The sequence below is a fragment of the Bubalus bubalis genome, chromosome 11 (genome assembly GCF_019923935.1).
Source record: "Bubalus bubalis isolate 160015118507 breed Murrah chromosome 11, NDDB_SH_1, whole genome shotgun sequence".
NCBI lineage: Eukaryota > Metazoa > Chordata > Mammalia > Artiodactyla > Bovidae > Bubalus > Bubalus bubalis.
Genome location: NC_059167.1, coordinates 82,840,737 through 82,859,747, shown reverse-complemented (window position 1 = coordinate 82,859,747; position 19,011 = coordinate 82,840,737). Strand labels below are relative to the sequence as shown.

General features: G+C 52.3%; 1 protein-coding gene across 2 annotated transcripts in view; it reads right to left on the bottom strand.

Moving 5' to 3' along the window:
* The window catches only part of HCN4 (hyperpolarization activated cyclic nucleotide gated potassium channel 4), a 44,038-nt gene that overhangs the window by 7,305 nt on the left and 17,722 nt on the right, over nt 1–19,011 (bottom strand). For both annotated transcript variants that reach the window (XM_044925347.2, XM_025296179.3), the window contains exons 2-3: nt 11,498–11,921; nt 1,875–2,036 (exon numbers count right to left, since the gene is read on the bottom strand). In XM_044925347.2, coding sequence (XP_044781282.2) covers nt 1,875–2,036; nt 11,498–11,921 — 586 coding nt within the window. The remainder of the gene's footprint in view (nt 1–1,874; nt 2,037–11,497; nt 11,922–19,011) is intronic.

Sequence of the window (19,011 nt, the reverse complement as noted above, 5' to 3'; positions counted from 1 at the left end):
TCGACAGCCCGGGGTGACCAAGTGAATCCCTCACCTAGGCCATTCTCTGGCAAGGCAGGGAGGGCAGGGCTCAGACCGGAAGTCCCAGAAAAGGGATGGGCTCAGCCTAGCCCCTGGCTGACGTCTCAGCCCCTGGGGCAGCCTGGAGTCTCCCCAGCAGCCAGGGCTCCGGGCTGGGCCACCCCGCTGTCCTGCACTTGCTGAAGCAGCTCCATCCTTCCCACCAAGCTACTGCCAAGTGAAGCCCATTTCCCCACTGACCTCAATTATAAAACCAGATATGCTTCCCCTGGGGGGACAAGCTCGGGCAGACTGAGCCAAAAATGCTGTCCTCATTTTGGGTGAGCAAAGTTAAAGAGCTGCCGAGCTAAGGTGCCTCCTGTGTGAACCCAGCCTGCATCCAGCCAGGGCTGCGCGGCTTGTTACCCTCCCCTACCCCAAAGGTGGATGGTCGGAAACCCACACAATGCTGGGGGCGGGAGGACAGAGAAAGGGAGCGAGGCTCCTGGCTATTTTTGTCTGCAAAGCCAGTCCGTGTCTCAAGGAAGGCTCAGTGTGGGAACACTGGGCTTGGAAGGGCCACCTCCTAAATTTAGTGCCTGTGTGGGCCTGTCACCCACACACAGAGCAGAGTTAACTGCCCCAAATGAGGGGGCCACCAGGTGGTGACACCCCACCTCCCCAGTGCTCTCTGCCCACAAGGTGGGTGCATTAGCATTGATGTGGAAATCAACCCTCACGCATGACCCCCAGACTCTTGCCCAGAGCCCTAAGCACTTCGGAGGTCACCAAGATTGTTTCCAGCACCTGGAGGAAGGCACAGGAGCTGCCAAGTTCAAGGTCACTTCGACCATCCTGGAGAGAGCTGAGCTAGTCTTGGGGTTCTCAGTTCAGACAAGAGTGGGAGTTCTGCAGGGCTGATGATCTTCAGGGGTGGAGGGGCCCTGGGCTCCCGGCCTGGGGGACAGAGTTGGGGGGGCAGCCCCCACTTGCCTCCAACCAGGGCTTCCGGCCTTACTGCTGAGCCTCTGGGGACCCGGAAATTCGATCCATAAGGCCAATTCATTTACACTTAGCTCATCTAAAGGCTGTTTTGTAAAGGCCTGTTTGATGCTGAAAGATGCCTCAGGGTCTCTTTCACCTTTTTCAAAGCCAGTTTTCCCACCCCTGGGGCCCCTAGAGACCAAACCAAACTAACTGGGATTGAGAGGAGGAGGCAAGGGTTCCCAGAGCCAGAGAAGGGCTCACAGGTCCAGGGGATCCTCCATCCTGCCTGGAGCTCACCCTGTCCCTGGGAGGCTGTGGGACCCTGCCCCATGGCTCCTCTCACCCACCCACAGGGTTGGAGGGGGAGGGAGATCAGGCTCCATATAACCTGCCTTCTCTGCTCAGGGCCCCCACGCGTGACCAGAGTTTGCGTCTGTGGGGCAGGGAAAGGAGTGGGGTGAGAAGGGGCAAGGGGGCAGAAAGGCAGCCCTGGGCTGCTGCTGGAGCAGAAAGCTGCAGCCACGTGGGATCTGGGGTCTGTGTGGGCTGCCCACAGTGCCCCTCCCCGGCTTCTCTTTCCTAGGCTGTTAAAGGTTGTTCTGCCCCTGGGAGCAGACGCGTAAGAGGGCAGGAACCACCACCCCGGCCTTCTCACACCTGGTATGATCTGAGGGAGATCTGGTCTTAGTCTCCCTGGTGCAGTCGGGGCACTGGGGAAGCTTGGTGGAGGCTCTAAGGTGGCAGCGGCAGCAGCAGGGAGGTGGGGGCGCCGCCCTAACGAGCACTCGGTGGAAGGTCCTACATGCCGGGACTCAAGGGCCCCACACGGGGTCTGCTCTGGCCGGGGCACCGTCCTCAGTCCCCCCCACAGCCGGGCCGGCACTCACCACCATATTGTTGATGGACACCCAGCAGTCGTCGGGGAAGTCCTGCAGCATGGGCACCAGGAACTGCAGACAGCCATCCCAGTGGCAGAGCAGCAGCATCATGCCAATGAGGTTGACGATGCGCACCACAGCACTCGCCAGGTCGTAGGTCATGTGAAAGATCTGCAGGCAGAGGGGAGAGAGTGGCCCACTGGGCAGTGGGTGGGGGGGCTGGCCTGCTCCCGGACCCGGCAGATCCCGCAGCTGTTTGCAGCCCCCCGCTGCTCTGCACACACGGGGCGGTGTGCCCAGCTTGGTGCATGCCTCAGCCACGACGAGGAGAGAAGGCATCAGGCCAGACACTGGGAGAAGCAGCCTGCAGGCAGTGGGCCCCAGAGGGATGCCATCTGGGATCCGCATGGATGCCGAGCACCTCCCATGGGGCGTCCAGCCGCTCAGGCCAGACACATGAAGGGAGGGCCTGCGGGGTCCATGAGGCCCAAAGTGGGCAGAGAAACTGCTTCCTCAGCTTGCCTGGGCTGTGAGGACTACACGCAGAAGAGCCAGCCCGCCAGAGGCTTCTCAGGGGACCACCGTGTGTGGTCAGGCCAGGCAAATGGTATTTCCCTAAATCCATCACTAGTCTCTCAGTAGACCCCAGGGAAAGCGGGCTCTGCCTAAGGCAGCCATGGAACTGAGGGGGAGCCATATCAACACACAGGCTCCAAGTTCCCACAGTCCTTGATCCCAGACCCCACTCCTGCCCGCTTCCTAGCTGTGTGACCTTGAGAAAGTCCCTGAACCTCTCTGATCCTTTTTGCCTCATCTGGAAAATGCAATATAACTTCTTAACTTTGAGTGGGTTGTCAAAAAGATTAAATTATACATATAAAGTGCTTAGTACTAGGTATGGAAGTATTCAATAAATTGCAAACCATTATAAATTGATAAGTTGTTAATAATTAATCCTTCTGATGAGTTAATATGTATGAGGAGTAATACTTTCCTGTACAGTTTAATAAAATACAGCAGCCTCAACCCCAGCCCACGTCAGCCTCAACGCCAGCCCACCTCAGCCCCCAGAGGGGCCCCAGGCCATCCCCAGGTGGATGGCCACCCATCCATCTCTATTCCTGTGGCTCCAAAGTGAGGGGCTGAAGTGTGGCTGGGCAGGCCCGAGGAGCACATTCCAGCACCCCTGCCCCATCCCCTCCTCCCAGAGCTGCCTCTTGGCCCATTTTCAGCAGGGGTCATCCTGGAGACAGGATGGTGAGGGGACAGAGGTGGAAGGAAGTCTAGAGGGTAGCTTCTGGAAGTTCTGACCTTGCCTCTGGCCTGGGAGACTTTGGGGGTGCCCCACCCAGAGTTCTGGTCCCTCCATGTGACTCCCAGGTAGACAGCCTTCCTGGAGAGGGGCTTTGGGCAAAAACTGGAGACTTGTCAAGTGCCACAGAGAGCTAGTTCAAGTCCATTTCAGATGGGGGAAACTGAGACCTCAAGAAACAGACTCTAGATATTTCAACCCCTGGCTAGTGGTCTTTTAGTAACAGCCCCATAGCTGGTGGTAGGATATTCTGATACTTGAGACCTTAGTTTTGCTTTCTTTTTTTAAAAAAAGTATTATTCTTTTCGGCTGTGGTGGGTCTTCGTTGCTGTGCGGGCTTTTCTCTCTAGTTGTGACGAGCGGGGGCTCCTCTCCAGTTGTGGCACTCGGGCTTCTTGCTGCAGCGGCTTCTCTTGTTGCGGAGCGCAGGCTCCAGGCGCACGGGCTCCGGCCGCTGCAGCGCATAGGCTCAGTGGTTGTGGCCCCCGGGCTCTAGGGCACAGGCTCATAGAGATGCAGGGCACGGCCTTAGTGGCTCCACAGCATGTGGTATCTTTCCAGACCGGGGATCAAACCTGTGTCTACTGCATAGGCAGGTGGATTCTTTACCACTGAGCTACCAGGGAAGCCTCTTAGTTTCCCCTTCTGAAATGTGGGCTTAGCCTGGGTCTTGGTCTGGAAAAACCGAAGATGAATATGTCTGGTCCATCACCCCCTGGGTTATGCCCACCTGTGGCCCCCTTAGTAGCATGACTCTGGATGTACCAGCTGAAAAGACGAAACAGACCTTGGACAGTTTCATGAAGCATGGCAGCTCTAGCTTGTCCCGTCGCCCCTTACATCCCTGGGACAGAGGGACAGTAACACTGTACCTGCCGGGAGGCACCCAGTCCCTCATTCATCATCTCTTTCAAACTCACAACAACACTTTGCTGAAGATGTTAACCCATTTACACCCAGGCTCAGAGAAGTAAAGGGACTTGCCCTCAGTCATGGTGGCAACAGAAGAGGCAGATTGGAACCCAGGGCTACCTGAAAATTCTTAGACTGGTCCAGGGCAGAAAGGGTGGTTTTCAGTAACTCCATTTTGTAAATAAAGTGAAAATGTTAGTCACTCAGTTGTGTATGACTCTTTGTGACCCCATGGACTGTAGCCCCCCAGACTCCTCTGTCCATGGGATTTCCCCGGCAAGAATACTGGAGTGGGTTGCCATTCCATTCTCCAGCGGATCTTCCTGAGTCAGGGGATTGAACTCAGGTCTCCTGCATTGTAAGAAGATTCTTAACCATCTGGGCCACCAGGGAAACCCTACAATTCAAACCCAAAGTGACCAAGTGATGTGGCCCGATCCACACTGCAAGCTGGACCTCAGGTGTTTCATCCTGGAAGCCTGGCACACAGTGTAATACCATAGACAGAGCTGTGTGCCCAGCAGCCTAGCCCCAGTGGGGCCCATATTCCAGCCCCAGGGCTGTCAGCATGCCGTTGCCTGACTAAGCTGACATATCCCTGTGTAAGGAGAGGTGGGTACTAGAGACCAGGCAGGGCAGGCAGCTCCTGAGGACCAGCGCCCCAGATGCAGCTCCAAGGGAATATTCCACTTATGTCTCTTCAGTACCTGCTTAGGTAAACTCAGTAGCTCCATGACCTTGGACTCACTAACCTTTCACAGTCTTGGTTGATAAAGGTGACACCACCTCCCCTACTCTGCGGGGAGGGGGAGGGGGAGTGACATGGAACCACCTAGTCTCAGAGATGGCTAGCATCTGTTCTCACCACCCACCACCCCTCAACTTCCCCTCAACTACAATAAAGCTGTATATCTGCCCTCACTTCTCAGGGTTGTTCAAGAAATTAAACTGGCTAAGAAAGTGCTCTGGGCCATACAGAAATACATAGGAGGTGGAGCGGGGAGAGAATCATTATTATTAAGTTCCTTCATTTCTGACTCTTATGAACTGAATATTTGTCTCTCCAAAATCCATACATTGAAGCCCTAAACCTCAATGTGATGGTATTAGGAAGTGGAGCCTTTGGGAGAGGATTTGGTCATAAGGATGGGATCCCCATGAATGGAGTTAGTGCCTTTTTAAGAAGAGACATACGAAACAATATATGGCCACCTGAGGACACAGAAAGAGCATGGTTATCTATAAACCAGGAAGTGGGCCCTTACCACAACTTGACTACGACAGCATTCTAATATCCTTCCAGCTTCCAGAACTGTGAAAAATAAGTATTTGTTGTCTAAGCCCATCAGCCTGTGGTATCTTGTTCTAATAGCCTGAACCATATACTGCACTGAAGAAAGCCTTGGATCAATTTTAGAAAACATCCCAGACTCTACAGCCTATGATAATGGCTTCCTCCTATGTCTTACTTTGGGTCTTAAAGACCAGATCAAGGTTGGCACATTTTAATGCAATGTCTTTCCTTTTTCTATCATCCTGGTTTTTCTTTTCTTTGTAACTAATTTTCTTCCAAGATCAGGTCCCTGTCTAATCTTGCCTTTATCATGATCTCAGCAATGAGTATGCAGGACAAGTGGCAGGGTCTCCGGAACTGAGAAGTGCTTAAGTGACAAAGGCGAAGGTGAGGAAGACAGTGATGGGGATGATAGGGACCACAGGTGCCATGAGGGTACACAGTGGCATTTGAAAAAGGCCCCACTCTGGGCTTCTCTGGTGGCTCAGACAGTAAAGAATCTGCCTGCAATGCAGGAGACCCAGGTTTGATCCCTGGGTTGCGAAGATCCCCTGGAGAAGGAATGGCTACCCACTCCAGTATCCTTGCCTAGAGAATCCCATGGACAGAGGAACCTGGCAGGCTGCAGTCCATGGGGTCGCAAAGAGTCAGACACGACTGAGCAGCTGAGCATGCACACCCTGAGCAGACACAGCCCACAAGGAACTTGCCTTTGCAGGAAGGAAAAAGGTGCTTTTTCCTTCACGTGGCACAGACTCACGTATCCTCATAAGAGAGTGTGGTGGTGGTGGTGGAGGCAGTGTGCCTCGTATTGGCTGAAGGGTGCAGGTGCTAGGAGGTCCAGCAGGGGTGGGTAGTGAGAGTTTTGGTGGTGTGAGGGGTACTGTGGATGGCTCTCACACAGTAAGCTAGGGGCACCAACATGCAAAGTCTGAGCTTTCTGCAAAGAGCTGGGGGTGGGCACTTCCATTCAGTCTAAGAGGAGACCCCAGATAGTGTACACTCACCCCTCCCCCAACACTCCACAGCACCCAGGTGTGGTTCCTGAGAGCAAGGCTGAACGTTGCTGGGAGAGGTTGCTAAACACTCATGTGTCCCCACTGTGAGCTGGGGCCACAGGCCACCTGCAAGTCAGCTGCACTGTGCAAATATTTGTCTTGCTCTTTATACCTCATTAAAACCCCTTTTTATGATGTTAGTTCTGACTCCAGGGGTTGAGTGTCTTCATTTTGAGGGCCCCACAAGGCTTGCTAGGCAGGTGGCCTGGGCAATTCCCTCTCCAAGCCTAGCATGGCACTCAAGGGATGCTCCTACTCCTGCGCCCTTCTGCATCTTCTGGACCACAGGGCAGCATGTGTCTCCCACCGCCTCCCACAGTGGCCAAGTGCCTTCTCTGCTCTGAGCCTCAGTTTCCTCATGCCAGCTCCCAGGGCTGTCTTGGTAGTTCCTTTCCTTCTGTCTTTTTCCCAGCCCTCAAAACAAAGAGCTGATTTCCTCAGTCCTGGGGAGAGACCAGAAACTGGAGTTTCTGCCAAGGCCTCTTCTTGGTTGAGTTCCCTCCCGAGACTCATTTCCTCCTAGGGAAGAGGAAAAACCTTCTCCCTGTGTCTCTGGAACAAATGACCACATTAAGGACAGCAGTCCAGGGCCAGAGAGAGTGGTTGGTGTGTGTGTGTGTGTTTCCTGGGTACCAAATGGAGGTGGCTGAGCTAAGCATCATGCTAGGTCCCTTCCTGGGGCTTGTAGAGAAGACCCACTCCCACCCCCCAGGACCATGCTTCTGGGTCATCCTGAACTCCCAATTCTGAGAGAGGTAGAAAAATTGAGCCCCAAAAGGAGAAGATATTTATCAGGGTTTACACGCCCCAGCCTGACCTTCTGCTTCCAGCCCCTCCCACCACTCCAAGATGCTGCCGAGGGAAAGAAGAGGCTTCTGGGATGGGTCACTGGGGTGCTGGGCCCTGCAGGGGAACGTCTGAAGGGGGTAACCATGGTTTCTAACAATAGCCTCTGTGCCTATAACAAGCTCTCACCTCGGAGGGAGGGAAGAGGCTTGGCTGGGAGAGGTTTGGGAGGAAGATGCTGACCTAGATCACCCAGGATGGAGGCAGAGGCTGGCATCCTCGGAGACAATCGCCCACGCCTGCCAAGCCCCTCCACCTGCCCTGACTCCTAAGAGCCACCCAGGATGGAGGCAGAGGCTGGCACCCTCGGAGACAACCGCCTGCACCTGCCAAGCCCCTCCACCTGCCCTGACTCCTAAGAGCCACCCAGGATAGAGGCAGAGGCTGGCATCCTCGGAGACAATCACCTGCGCCTGCCAAGCCCCTCCACCTGCCCTGACTCCTAAGAGCAGCTATACTAACATTCAGGACCTCTGGACGGGAGGTTGGCCTGCGCTGGGCTGGGCTGGGCTCGGGGAGGGATCTGAAGGCTGAGGGTCGGGAGCCCAGCCTCTCAGCAGCTTTTCCCTCCCCACAGGAGGCCAACTCCCCAGCCCCCACCCAGGGCCACGACTGTGTCCTCAGGACGACCAGCTAACGTGATCCTCGCCCAGGGAGGTTGGAGGGGGCCTGAGGCCCAGCCTCCGGGAACATCGGAGCACATGTGACAGGTGGGGAAACTGAAGTCCAAAGAAGGAAAGAGATGCGTGAAGTCACAGTCCGCGGAGGAGACAGAGCCGAGTCTTCCCTGTGAAATACCTCCTTCCTCAGCTCAGCCTGAGATTGGAGGCCTCAGAGGGTCTCCCTGCCGCTTCCTCCCAGCCAAAGTGAAACTGGAAACAGCCCCAGGACTTGGGTAGGCTACTGAGAACCTGGAATCAGGGCTCCCAGGGCCAGCTGGGAAACCCCAATCCAATCCCAGGGGTTTAGTGGGAGCCCTTGGCTAGACAGTGTGCCCGGCAGCCACCAACTCAAAGTAATTTCCTTCCCAGCTGGTCGGCAAGATAAGGGTGTGTGTATGGATGGGGGGGCAGGGAGTCTTCCATCTGGCCTCCCAGGATCTCCCTTCCTGCCCATGAGAGGGGGTAACGTTGTCCAGTTCCAACCCCGTCCTGGGGCCTTTGTTCAGGGTGAGAGGCTGCCTAGCCCAGAGGGGAAACAGGCCACGGGCCCACCCTGCCCAGCCACTGGCAACTCAGCCAGCTCTCCCCAGAATACATGGTCCCCAGGGCCCAGGCATAGGTGAGGAGCAAGGTTCGCCCCCAGGGGTCTGGGGCCTGGAGACATGCACTGATGTCAGAGAAGGGAAAGAGCGACGCCTCTACTTTGTTTTCCCCCATATTCCACATGTGGAATCTTAGTTCCCTGACCAGAGGACGAACCACACCCCCTTCATCTCTGCACTGGGAGTGTAGAATTTTAACTACTGGGCCGCCGGGGAAGTCCTGATTCCTTTGCTTTTAATCTGCAGACTAGCGGTAATTTCAAGACACACAGAACTTCTGGGGTTTCTTGGGGACTGAGGGGCCCCACATGGTTCTGAATTTCCACCTGGGACAGAAACCAAGAGATAAGCCCATCAGGGCATTCCAGGAGGTTCACCTCCATCTTCCCTCAGCAGCCACTCAGAGCTGCCCTGGCCACCACTACCCTGACCCCCCTGCCAGGCACTGTCCCCTCTTAGCCCTGAGTTCAGACCCACATGCTAACCCCTCTCTGCACCATGTCCCCCAGGTTCCTCAAACCCAAACTTCCCAAAGAACTCACCCCACACTCCTCCCCTCCACTGCCTGCCTCCCCAGTCTGAGCGGGGAGTCTCTTCCAACAGAGGGAGTGGTAACAGACCCAGTCAGCCTCCTTTCAGGCTACCTGAGAACGTGGGAAGGGCAGGAAACCGGAGTCAGGAGACCTGGGTCAAAATCCTGCCACTGGGCAGCTGACCCCCTCACCCTCGGTTTCCTCTGACAAATATGGATAATAAATCCCGCCCTGCTGAGCTCGTCAGCCAGGTGTGAGGAACCAAATAAACCATGGACAGAAAGTCTTTAAGAAGAATAAAGACCCTATAGAAGCAGGGGGGTTACAAGAAAATTGAGTGGGGAGGGGCGTCTATTAAACAGTTCTCTGTACCTGGCTTCACACCAACGGTTTTGCAAACGTTATCTCTTTTAATCCTCGCAACAATCCACTGAGGAAGGGATGACTTACTCCCACTTTGCAGATAAGAGACTGAGGCTCGGGGGTAAGGCTGCCTCTTAGTCAGCCAGGATTTTAATTCAGGTCTAATTAATCCTAACCCCAAAGCCCACACGCATTTCACCACGCTCTGTAGGGACGAGGACCACAATGCTGGGAGCCAAAAGCGCTAACTGGACCTGATCCGGCTCTGCTAGAGGTCTGCTGTGTGACCTTGGACAAGCCATTGCTTCTTCTATCAGCAGAAATCATGCAAACTTTTCAGCCCAAAGAGAATGCCTGTCATGAAGGGATTCTGCCCGGCTGGTGTAGGCACTTCTGCAGCACAGGTGTTCATGACACCTCTGACCTCAATCTGCCAGTGCCCTGACTATCAGCCATGGGCACTGCTGCCCACGGCCCAGGCTGCTGCAGGGAGTGGGCACGGGGAGGGGCTTGCTGTCCTGGGCATGGCACTTACGTCCAATCACACAGAGGTTCCAAAGACTAGGAGCCTAACAGTGAGCCATGGCAAGACATGGCCCTCTGCAGAAGCTTCCCCAGGTGGGGGCCCATGCTGGACCCTGAGCCTGGTACCTCCAGGCTGGCCTGCCTGCTGCTGCCAGCCTATAGCCCTCTCTTGCTCCCATAGATGGCTGCATTCAGCCCACAGATGAGTTAGGTTTGTTCGGGATGGTTTTGGCCACTTCGCTCTTTTACAATTTTTATTTAGTCTCTACAGCCAGTGCTCTGCCCAGGGCCCCTAGCAGCCCTTTACAGCTTGTGCTCACATGTCTCCAGAAACGCACCAGGCCTGCATTCCCTACAGCCAGCACTCAAAGCTCTTTATCAGAGGTCTGGCTCCAGGAAACCACTTTGCCTGCTGGCGCTGAGGGCTGTCAGTGCCCTGAACCTGTGACTGACTGGTGAAGGGATATAAAACGCCCAGCTCCTTTGCCCTGATTGGGACAAGTCCCAGGCAAGTTCAGTCACTAAGTCACGTCTGATTCTGGGACCCCACGGACTGCAGCATGCCAGGCTTCCCTGTCCTTCGTCATCTCCCAAAGTTTGCTTAAATGCATGTCCATCGAGTCGATGATGCCATCCAACCCCCTCATCCTCTGCCACCGCTTCTGCTGCCTGCAAGTTGAGGTCTTGAGGTGTGCTGTGTCCTGTCAGAGAGTGTCCCCTGAGACTGAGCTTGGTGTCAGCCTTGTTTGGCTTCCTTCTTTCCTCTCTATTCCTTTCCTTCCTTCCCCTGTCCCTTTTCTCCAATCTCTTACCAGATTTTCCTAGAAACACTTTCTCCCCACACACACACAAAAATCACCTTATACAAATCCTCACCTGAAGGTCTGCACCAGAAGAGCCCAATCTAAGATAGTTGTCAACAAAATTTGCACCAAAATCCCCATTTCTGTTTCTTCTGATAGATCTGTAGATCTAGAAACCTGGGCCCATACCATTTGGCTGCAGTGGCCAGAAATGAGCAGAAGTGCCTGATACAGATGGAAGATATGCTCTCCAGTTTTCCCCAGTCCACCACACTCCCTATTGTCCTTCAAATGGCCATTTTCATATGTTCTGCCAGGCTTATGAGTTTTCAGACCCCACAATAAAGTGCAGTGATTAACGGTACAAGCTATGGAGTTTAGGTTTACCAATTAATAATTCTGTGACATTATATAAATCCCTTCATAAATCCCTTATCTAAATCCCTTCATCTTTCTGTATTTCCTCATGTGAAAAATGAGTACTTACATGTACCTATTTGGTACCTTCCATGCTTGAAACTTAAATGGGATACTGCCTGTAAAGTGATTTGTGTAGTATCTAGCACATGGTAAGAAGTCAAGAAATTACTAATATTTGTGCTCTTGGAGGAGATGTGCCTACTACAATCCGACAGCCCACATCCAACTATTTGCTGACCCATCACTCCCCTCAGGGCGGGGAGGTACCTCTCCCCCGAAGAGGTTTGGATCTGAACACTCACCTCTTCCCACTGGTGAATATATCGAATGAGGCGGGAGAGACGCAAGAGGCGCAGGAGGCTGAGGATCTTGGTGAACCGGACAATGCGCAGGGCCCGGGCAGTCTTGTAGACCTCCGAGTCGATGCGTGTCTCCACAATGAGGAAGATGTAGTCCACAGGGATGGAGGAGATGAAATCCACCACGAACCAGCTCTTTAGGTACTTCATCTTAATCCGCTGCGGGTCAAGGATGATCTCTGTGTTGTCCTCCACCACGATCCCTGTGCGGAAGTTGAGGACCAAGTCGATGAGGAAGAACGTGTCCGACACCACATTGAAGACAATCCATGGTGTGGTGTTCTCATCCTTGAAGAAGGTGATGCCCACGGGAATGATGATCAGGTTTCCTACCATCAGCAGCAGCATGGTCAGGTCCCAGTAAAATCTGCCCAGAGACACACCGGTCAGTTATAGGAGGAGAGAGGGAATGAATGACAGACCCCAAAAGAAAGCTCAAAGAGAGCAAGGGTAGAGAGAGAAGTCTTGAGAGCTTCCAAAATCCTGCAGGAGATAGGCGCATGGGTACCAGGGCAAGATTTAGTGACTGGCATAGCGAGAGGCTCTTTCTTAGTCATCCTTAGGGATGCTTTCTGCCTGCCTCTCCATGAACTCCCCAATGACAAGCCTCCTACTCCAATCCCTATACCCCAGTGAGAGGCTGAGAAGCAAACTAAATAATGACATCCAGAGAGAGGTGAGAGGCTGTTTTAGCAGCAGAAGTAGTTCACCCCGCACCATCCCCAGGCTCAGGCCAGGCTGCTCCATCCTCCCTGATGGTCAACTGTGGCTTGAGACAGGCTGGCAGTCAGACATGCCACAGACCGTGACCAGAGAACAGGGGAGGACCAGACGCACAGCAGGAGTCTGGGAGACTGTGGGCGTGGGATCCAGTCCCAGCTCTGTCACTAACACTGTCTGACATCAGGCCGGAGCCCTCCCCATCTGGGCCTGAGTTTCCCCACTGTGCAACGAGGTCTGCACACCCAGTCCTATAATTCGGATCTGGCCTTCTCCCACACTGGCTCTCAGGGTTGGTGCTGGGGGGCAGGTCTCCCATTAGTCTATTCCCTACAGTCAGAAAACCTCTGACCATCTCTCTCCCCTAGAGGTTTGCTTCTAACACAGTGGTCGGGAAGGTCAGTGATATCTTCAAATGCAGGCAGGTTGTTTTTTTTTTTAATATATTTCAACAATTTCATTTTTTCCAACAAATAATTTATACTTAGCAAAGTAGATATTTTTCATGTTCAAGTACACATTTAAATAAACACAGATTGCACAATCATTAATCACAATAAACGATTACAAATATTTTCTCATTTTTTTTCTTAAAAAGTTTCCTTTAAACATTATTTGGTAGAAGGTACATACACTGTTTCAGTTAACTGGAAGTTTTTGTGATAAAAAATTTTTTTTAATTTTATGAGAGTTGATGTTGTGTTCCTTTCAGGTGTACAGCAAAGTGGTAGGCAGTGTTAATGGGGGATTTCAAGTACTACTCAATGCGATGGAATGAGACCAGGGGGGCTTCCAGCATCACTTCTCCCAAGGCCTCAAAGCAACTGCTAATACTTCCTGGGGGAGGTAGGGAGGGACCCTCAGGGTGAAGCCTCTGAAAGGTTAAGCAATATGAGGAGGTAAAAACTAACTCACAGGTCTCCTACCTGGCCCAAAAAGGGCCCCTAGAGAGTATGAAGTGGAGAAGGCAATGGCACCCCACTCCAGTACTCTTGCCTGGAAAATCCCATGGGTGGAGGAGCCTGGTAGGCTGCAGGCCATGGGGTCACGAAGAGTTGGACACGACTGAGTGACTTCACTTTCACTTTTCACTTTCATGCATTGGAGAAGGAAATGGCAACCCACTCCAGTGTTCTTGCCTGGAGAATCCCAGGGACAAGGGAGCCTGGTTAGCTGCCATATATGGGGTCACACAGAGTCGGACACGACTGAGGCGACTTAGCAGCAGCAGCAGCAGAGAGTATGAAGACAGCACAGGTAAGCACAGACCCTATGTCTAGAGGCGTGACCTGCCCAAGAAGCAGCCACTCCAGAGCTGGCCCTAAAACAAAAAACTTGCACTGCAGAGCTTTTCTCTCTGCTAGTAATTTAGACAGTTACACAATGGCAGATAAAGGTATTATGTTGGGCAGACATAGCCTATCTTCTCCCAAGAGAAATAACAGTTCAGCCATCTTTAATTCTCTATGGCAGGGAAGCCGGGAGGAAGAGAGTGGAGACAGCAGGACAAAACCAAAGTGGCCCTGCGTAACAAGGTCAAAGTTTGAAAAAAAAATTACTCCACAGCAACTTGTTTTCTTTGTCAGATTCAAAATGGTGCTATGAGTCAAGAAGAGGGCAGGGCCTGCTTCAGGGAAGGAGGGCGAGACGGCCGTCCCATGTCACACAGCCCAGGCGGGTGCAGCTTCCCAAAAGACAGCTTCTGGCCGCTCCTTTGAAAGCCACGTTCTTCAGGGCTCAAGATGAGACTTCAAGTCAGAGCTTCACTGGGCTAAGGCTTTTCATTCTAAGTCTGGTGCCAAGAGGTCAACTTTATCTCCTTCCCTGCCCCTCAGCCCACCACCCTTCCATCAGCCCCACTCTCCTTATGCCACCTGGGAAAACCCACCCCAGCCTTCACACCCACTCCACAGCACACGGAGCATCCTGCTAATGACTCGTGGGCCCTGCGAGAGTGGTTTCAGCTTCTATGCTGCTCTCAAGCTGTGTACATGCTTCATTCAGCCTCATGAACTCATTCAAAAACAGCTGCTGACAACTCATTAGTGCCATACACAGGTATCCCCTTTCACACAGGCAGTGTGCAAACACCCCTATATACACATGGTCATTGTTCCTTTTACTTAATCTCTTGGGAAAAACAAAACAAAAAATTGTGACATAGAGGCCATGGAGGGCCCTGTGGCCCTCTGTACATAAAGCTAATAATATACCCAGACTGGAAGAGTTTCTAAAATTAACAGAGCGGGTGCAAGGCGGCTGGGAATGCTGACTCGGGTAGGCCTGCCACTCCAGCGGTTTCTACACTCTCCAAGCTCTAGTTCTCTCAATTACAGCCCAAATTTGAGGCAGTAATTAACAGGAGAATGTTTGCATTTAGTGATCTTCATAAAACCAAATTACACAAGGCAAAAACACCCATTTCCTTGCATTCTGACTAATTGTTTCAATCATGAGTTTCCAGATGCTAAGGGATATTTCTGGTGCCTGATCTGGGCTGGGGTCAGAATACTAGAGCACTTCTTCCCACACACCACTGTTCTGGAGCATCAAAGAGAAACTCAAAGGGCAGCATAATGTTACCACAAGAAGTACAGGCTCTTAGGCCAACCAACTTGAACTTGATTCCTGGTTCCATCATTTACTAGTATGTCATTTAATCTCTCTAAGCCTCAGTGTCCTCATCTGCTCCATGAGGATAATTTTAACGAACTAGTGGAACTTTTTTAAGAGTGAAATGAATTGATATTTGTAAAATGCTCTGCCCTATGCCTAGCCCATATTTTTAAATGAGTAAATAAGTAATTCAAGTCAACAGGAAAGAGGTTAGGGAGGTAGGTGAAATCTTCCAGGGAAGAGTCAAAGCAAAGCATCTATTGGGGTGGTGGAAGGGAACTTATAATGGTTCAAGTAGCCAGTGGTGGAAGTCAGGGCCCAAAATATTCCCTGGACAACTGGATGGCAGAATCTATTTCTCTCAACAGAGATGCCCTGATCTCAGGGAGCTCATGGTCCAATCAGAGGACAAGGTTTAGACAGAAGACATGTTGGGCAATGATGTAAGAAACCATCTCAGGCAGCCCAGGCATCTGAAAAGGTGGGCTCCTGGGGGCCTAGACGGATGAGGTCATAAAGTGCTCCTGGAAGCAGTAATCGGAGCTGGGCTTTGGGAACTGACCTTGGCCGTGTACACTATGTTCCTTACTCTTTGCCAGACGATTGCACAGATTTCTGAAGGCTGGGCCGGGTGAGAGCAAAAAAAAAAAAAAAAAAATGATGTTCAGCACCATGGACAGCTCTCGGTGTGCCTGCCAGCCCAACCGCACTGGTCCAGCCAGGGGAAGTTGGCAACAGCCTCCACACCTTTCTGGCCTCTTCTCCTCCAGTCCTAGTGATCAGAAGCATCTCAAGTGATTCCTTAATGTCCCTGGGCATTTTCACTGGGGACTCCTTGGTGACTGAAAACACTCTATTCAAAAAGACCCCAAAACTTGTATATCAAGCACTTGCTAATATTTGGTGCTTTCAATGCATTACTTAATTTATTCCTCACACCAGGACTAATGTGGCTGCTATCATCTGTATTTTATAGATGATGACACTGAGACTCAGAGAGCAGTATCTGCCCAAGTCCACACAGTTAGGAAGGAGCAGACCCCAAATTCAGAGAGGTCAGTGGAACTCCTGAGTCAGACCTCTTGCGAGTTTAGGCACCTCTGCAGAATGTGGGGAGGTGGACAAACCTTTCTGGCATCTTTGCATCACACTGGGGAGGTAAGCCTGCCACAGCTGGTGCAGCCCCCGCCCCAGAGACAAGAAGGTTGCAAAGAGGTTTCAAGGGGACTCATCCTCCTGACGCCAGGACTCCTGAGGTACTTCCTGGATGAGCAAACCAACACAACTTTCGAGTATTAAAAGCACCCCAGTCATCAGCAGCCAGTAGGGCACAGTTGTACCCAACCTGTAAAAAGGAAAACTGAGGTCCACAAAGGAAGGAATAGTAACATTCCAAAGCCTCAAGCTGTATGCCCAATGCTCCCCTGCCCACTCCCACTGGCTGTAGAATCATTCATGAATAAATCTCACAATCCAGACTCTATACATCCATGGTGGTGGGTGGCAGGCCCTGGCAGGGAGGCAATGGATAGCCAGACTCAGGCATGCTGGAGTTGGCACAAACCTGAATTAGAAGACTTGGTCTCCCCAAAGCCAGACGACCTTCCCCATCCCAGTGTTCTCTAAGTTAAGAGGAAGTCGGAGCCAGCAAGGGAGGGAATGGCCTGTGGGTCGGCTTTGGTGGAGTGGAGTGGTGGTCGGGGGCACATGCAGAAGGAAGGGGGTGGCACAAAGCCCAACAGCCCACTCCATTAATACCTGGAACAGTTCACAGTCTGAGAGGAAGGTTATGGCCTCAGGGGAGCTGAGGGAAGAGAAGACAGGAGGCTCCTGACCCTGAACTCAGAAACTCAAGGGCCAGACCAAGGGCCCTCTTCTTCCCTGGAGGCTGAAGAGGATGCAAAGGGTGATAAAACAGAGGCAGAAGTGGAAGTCCCAGAGCAGGGATGACCTCCTTTAGTTTCTTCTTGTCCACACCTGCCCACGCTTGCCTCTGAGCACATATGCTTTCTCACACACACACAGACACAAAAAACATTTTTGTACACACGCTCTCATCTTTGTACCACTGTTCATAGGGAACAATGGGATGGGGAGGGTCATCTGGCAATTCTGCCTTTGTACACATATCCATTTTCACACATACATATTCTTGCACATCCATTTGCATACATTTTGACACAAATGGTAGCCACTGGGAATCCTGTCAGCTGCAAGGAAGAGGATGTTGGGTTTTTGCCTGCTAAGATCTTTTCCATCTTCAACATTCATCTGAAGTGCTACCACTTCTGAGCCTTCTCAGCCTCTCCCTGAAGCCCAGTCCAAGGTCTGGCCCTGGATCTCCTAGAATGCTGTGGGTTTCTTGAGTGCAGGGGCCTTGTCGCAGACATGCTTGTGCCCCTGCAGGGCTGGCGGCAGCAGGGGGAGGTATTCCTGTGCTTTCTCTCGGATAAGCAGCACACCCACAGCTCCATCTTGTACCCCTCCCCCTGCCCCAACGCAGCCGGCTCAGACACCACTCCTAGCACCAGACTGCATTCCTGCCTGCCACCTGGAGGGCCTGCTGGCTCCTCCACCCAACAAGTCCAAGGCTGAGCTCAGCATCTTCCTCCTCAAAGCTGAAGGGCACAGTCAGCATTTCAATCACCTGGGCTGGAAACCTCACTCACCTGGGCTGGAAACCTCACAGCCATCCTCAGCTGCTTTCTCTGTCCTCCCACCTGCCCCTGCAGGTCCCCCTAGCAGTAATCAAGTCTTGTCTGGCCCCTTCAATGACAGCTTCTAAATCTGTCCCCAAAGCTCTGTCCTAGATCAGTTCCTCACTACTCCTCACCCAGACTTTGTCCCTGCCACCCACCTCATCCCCCGCCTCCTCCTCCTTTCCCTCCATGTCACATGGTCTCTGGGTTATCTGGCCAAACAACATTATGATTATGTCATTCCATGCTTGAACTCCACTCTGGAGACCCCAGTGGCTATAGAGGAAGATTCAAGCTCCTAGATCCGCACCCCTGACTCCTTTTCCTTCTTCTCCCTTCCACTTCGTTCACAGGAACTGACTGGACACCCAGCTTGTGGCCTCACATCCGTCCACTTTGTGGTTCCTCCTTCTGAGAACTGCCACTATCTCTTGAGCCCCCATCTTTTGAAGTCCCTTCTCTCATCCAAAAGGAGGCAGTTCAACTGCCTCCTCGTCCATGAACTTCACCTGACTGTGCAGTGTGTCTGCGATAGCAGTCGTCACATTCTGCCCGTTTCAGCAGGTACCACCTAAAACTCTCCTTCCAGCCCCGAAACAAAGAAGCCAGGCATCTTCATGTCTGAAAACTAGATGGGAGCTAAGAGCTTCCCTCTCCATTCTAGGCCCAGCACAGATAACTGCACAAGCTGACCATGAAGCTGATGAGAATGCAGGACAGCCATCAACAACTTACTGTTTGCCAGGTACTCACTGAGACCCTTATATAGACTATCTCATCTAATCCTATGAAGTAGATACTATGAATATGCCCATTTTACAGTTGAGATAACTGAGGCTCAAGAAGTTGGGAAATTTGCTGTATATGGTAGATCAGGATTTCACACCCAAATAGCTTGACTCCAGAGTCCCACTTCTTATCGCTCTATACAAATATAAACCCAGTTGATAGTATTTTCTCTTTCCTAAACTCTGTGCCTCCTCCTATTCCCTCTCTCCCTCCCAAACCTGTCCCCTGTGCTCTCTTCCATGGTACCTTCATTCTCAACTTCTTCACCCTCTAACCCACCTGCTTTTTCCCTTACCTGAACTTTAGTTGTGTCCTAAGGACGTCACTCTCCCAAACCCCACAGACCTCAAGGTTAGGGTGGAGTGAGCAGCTTTGTCCATGCTAATGCCTCTTCCTGCCCATGGTAGGAATGTCTACAAGATCTCTTGAGCATCCTGTCATTTGCTGGCCTTCTTTACAGCATCCACTCGCCACTCTTGGGGACCGTGGTGAGGCTGGCACCTGGTTCACAATCTTCTATTCCATTGCGAATCCTGCCTTCATCCTGGGTGACTTCTACTCCCCCTCATCAACCAGCAATAACACCCAGCCTCCCACTGGCTTGAAGTCCTGCCTCTAAAGCCTTCGCTCCAG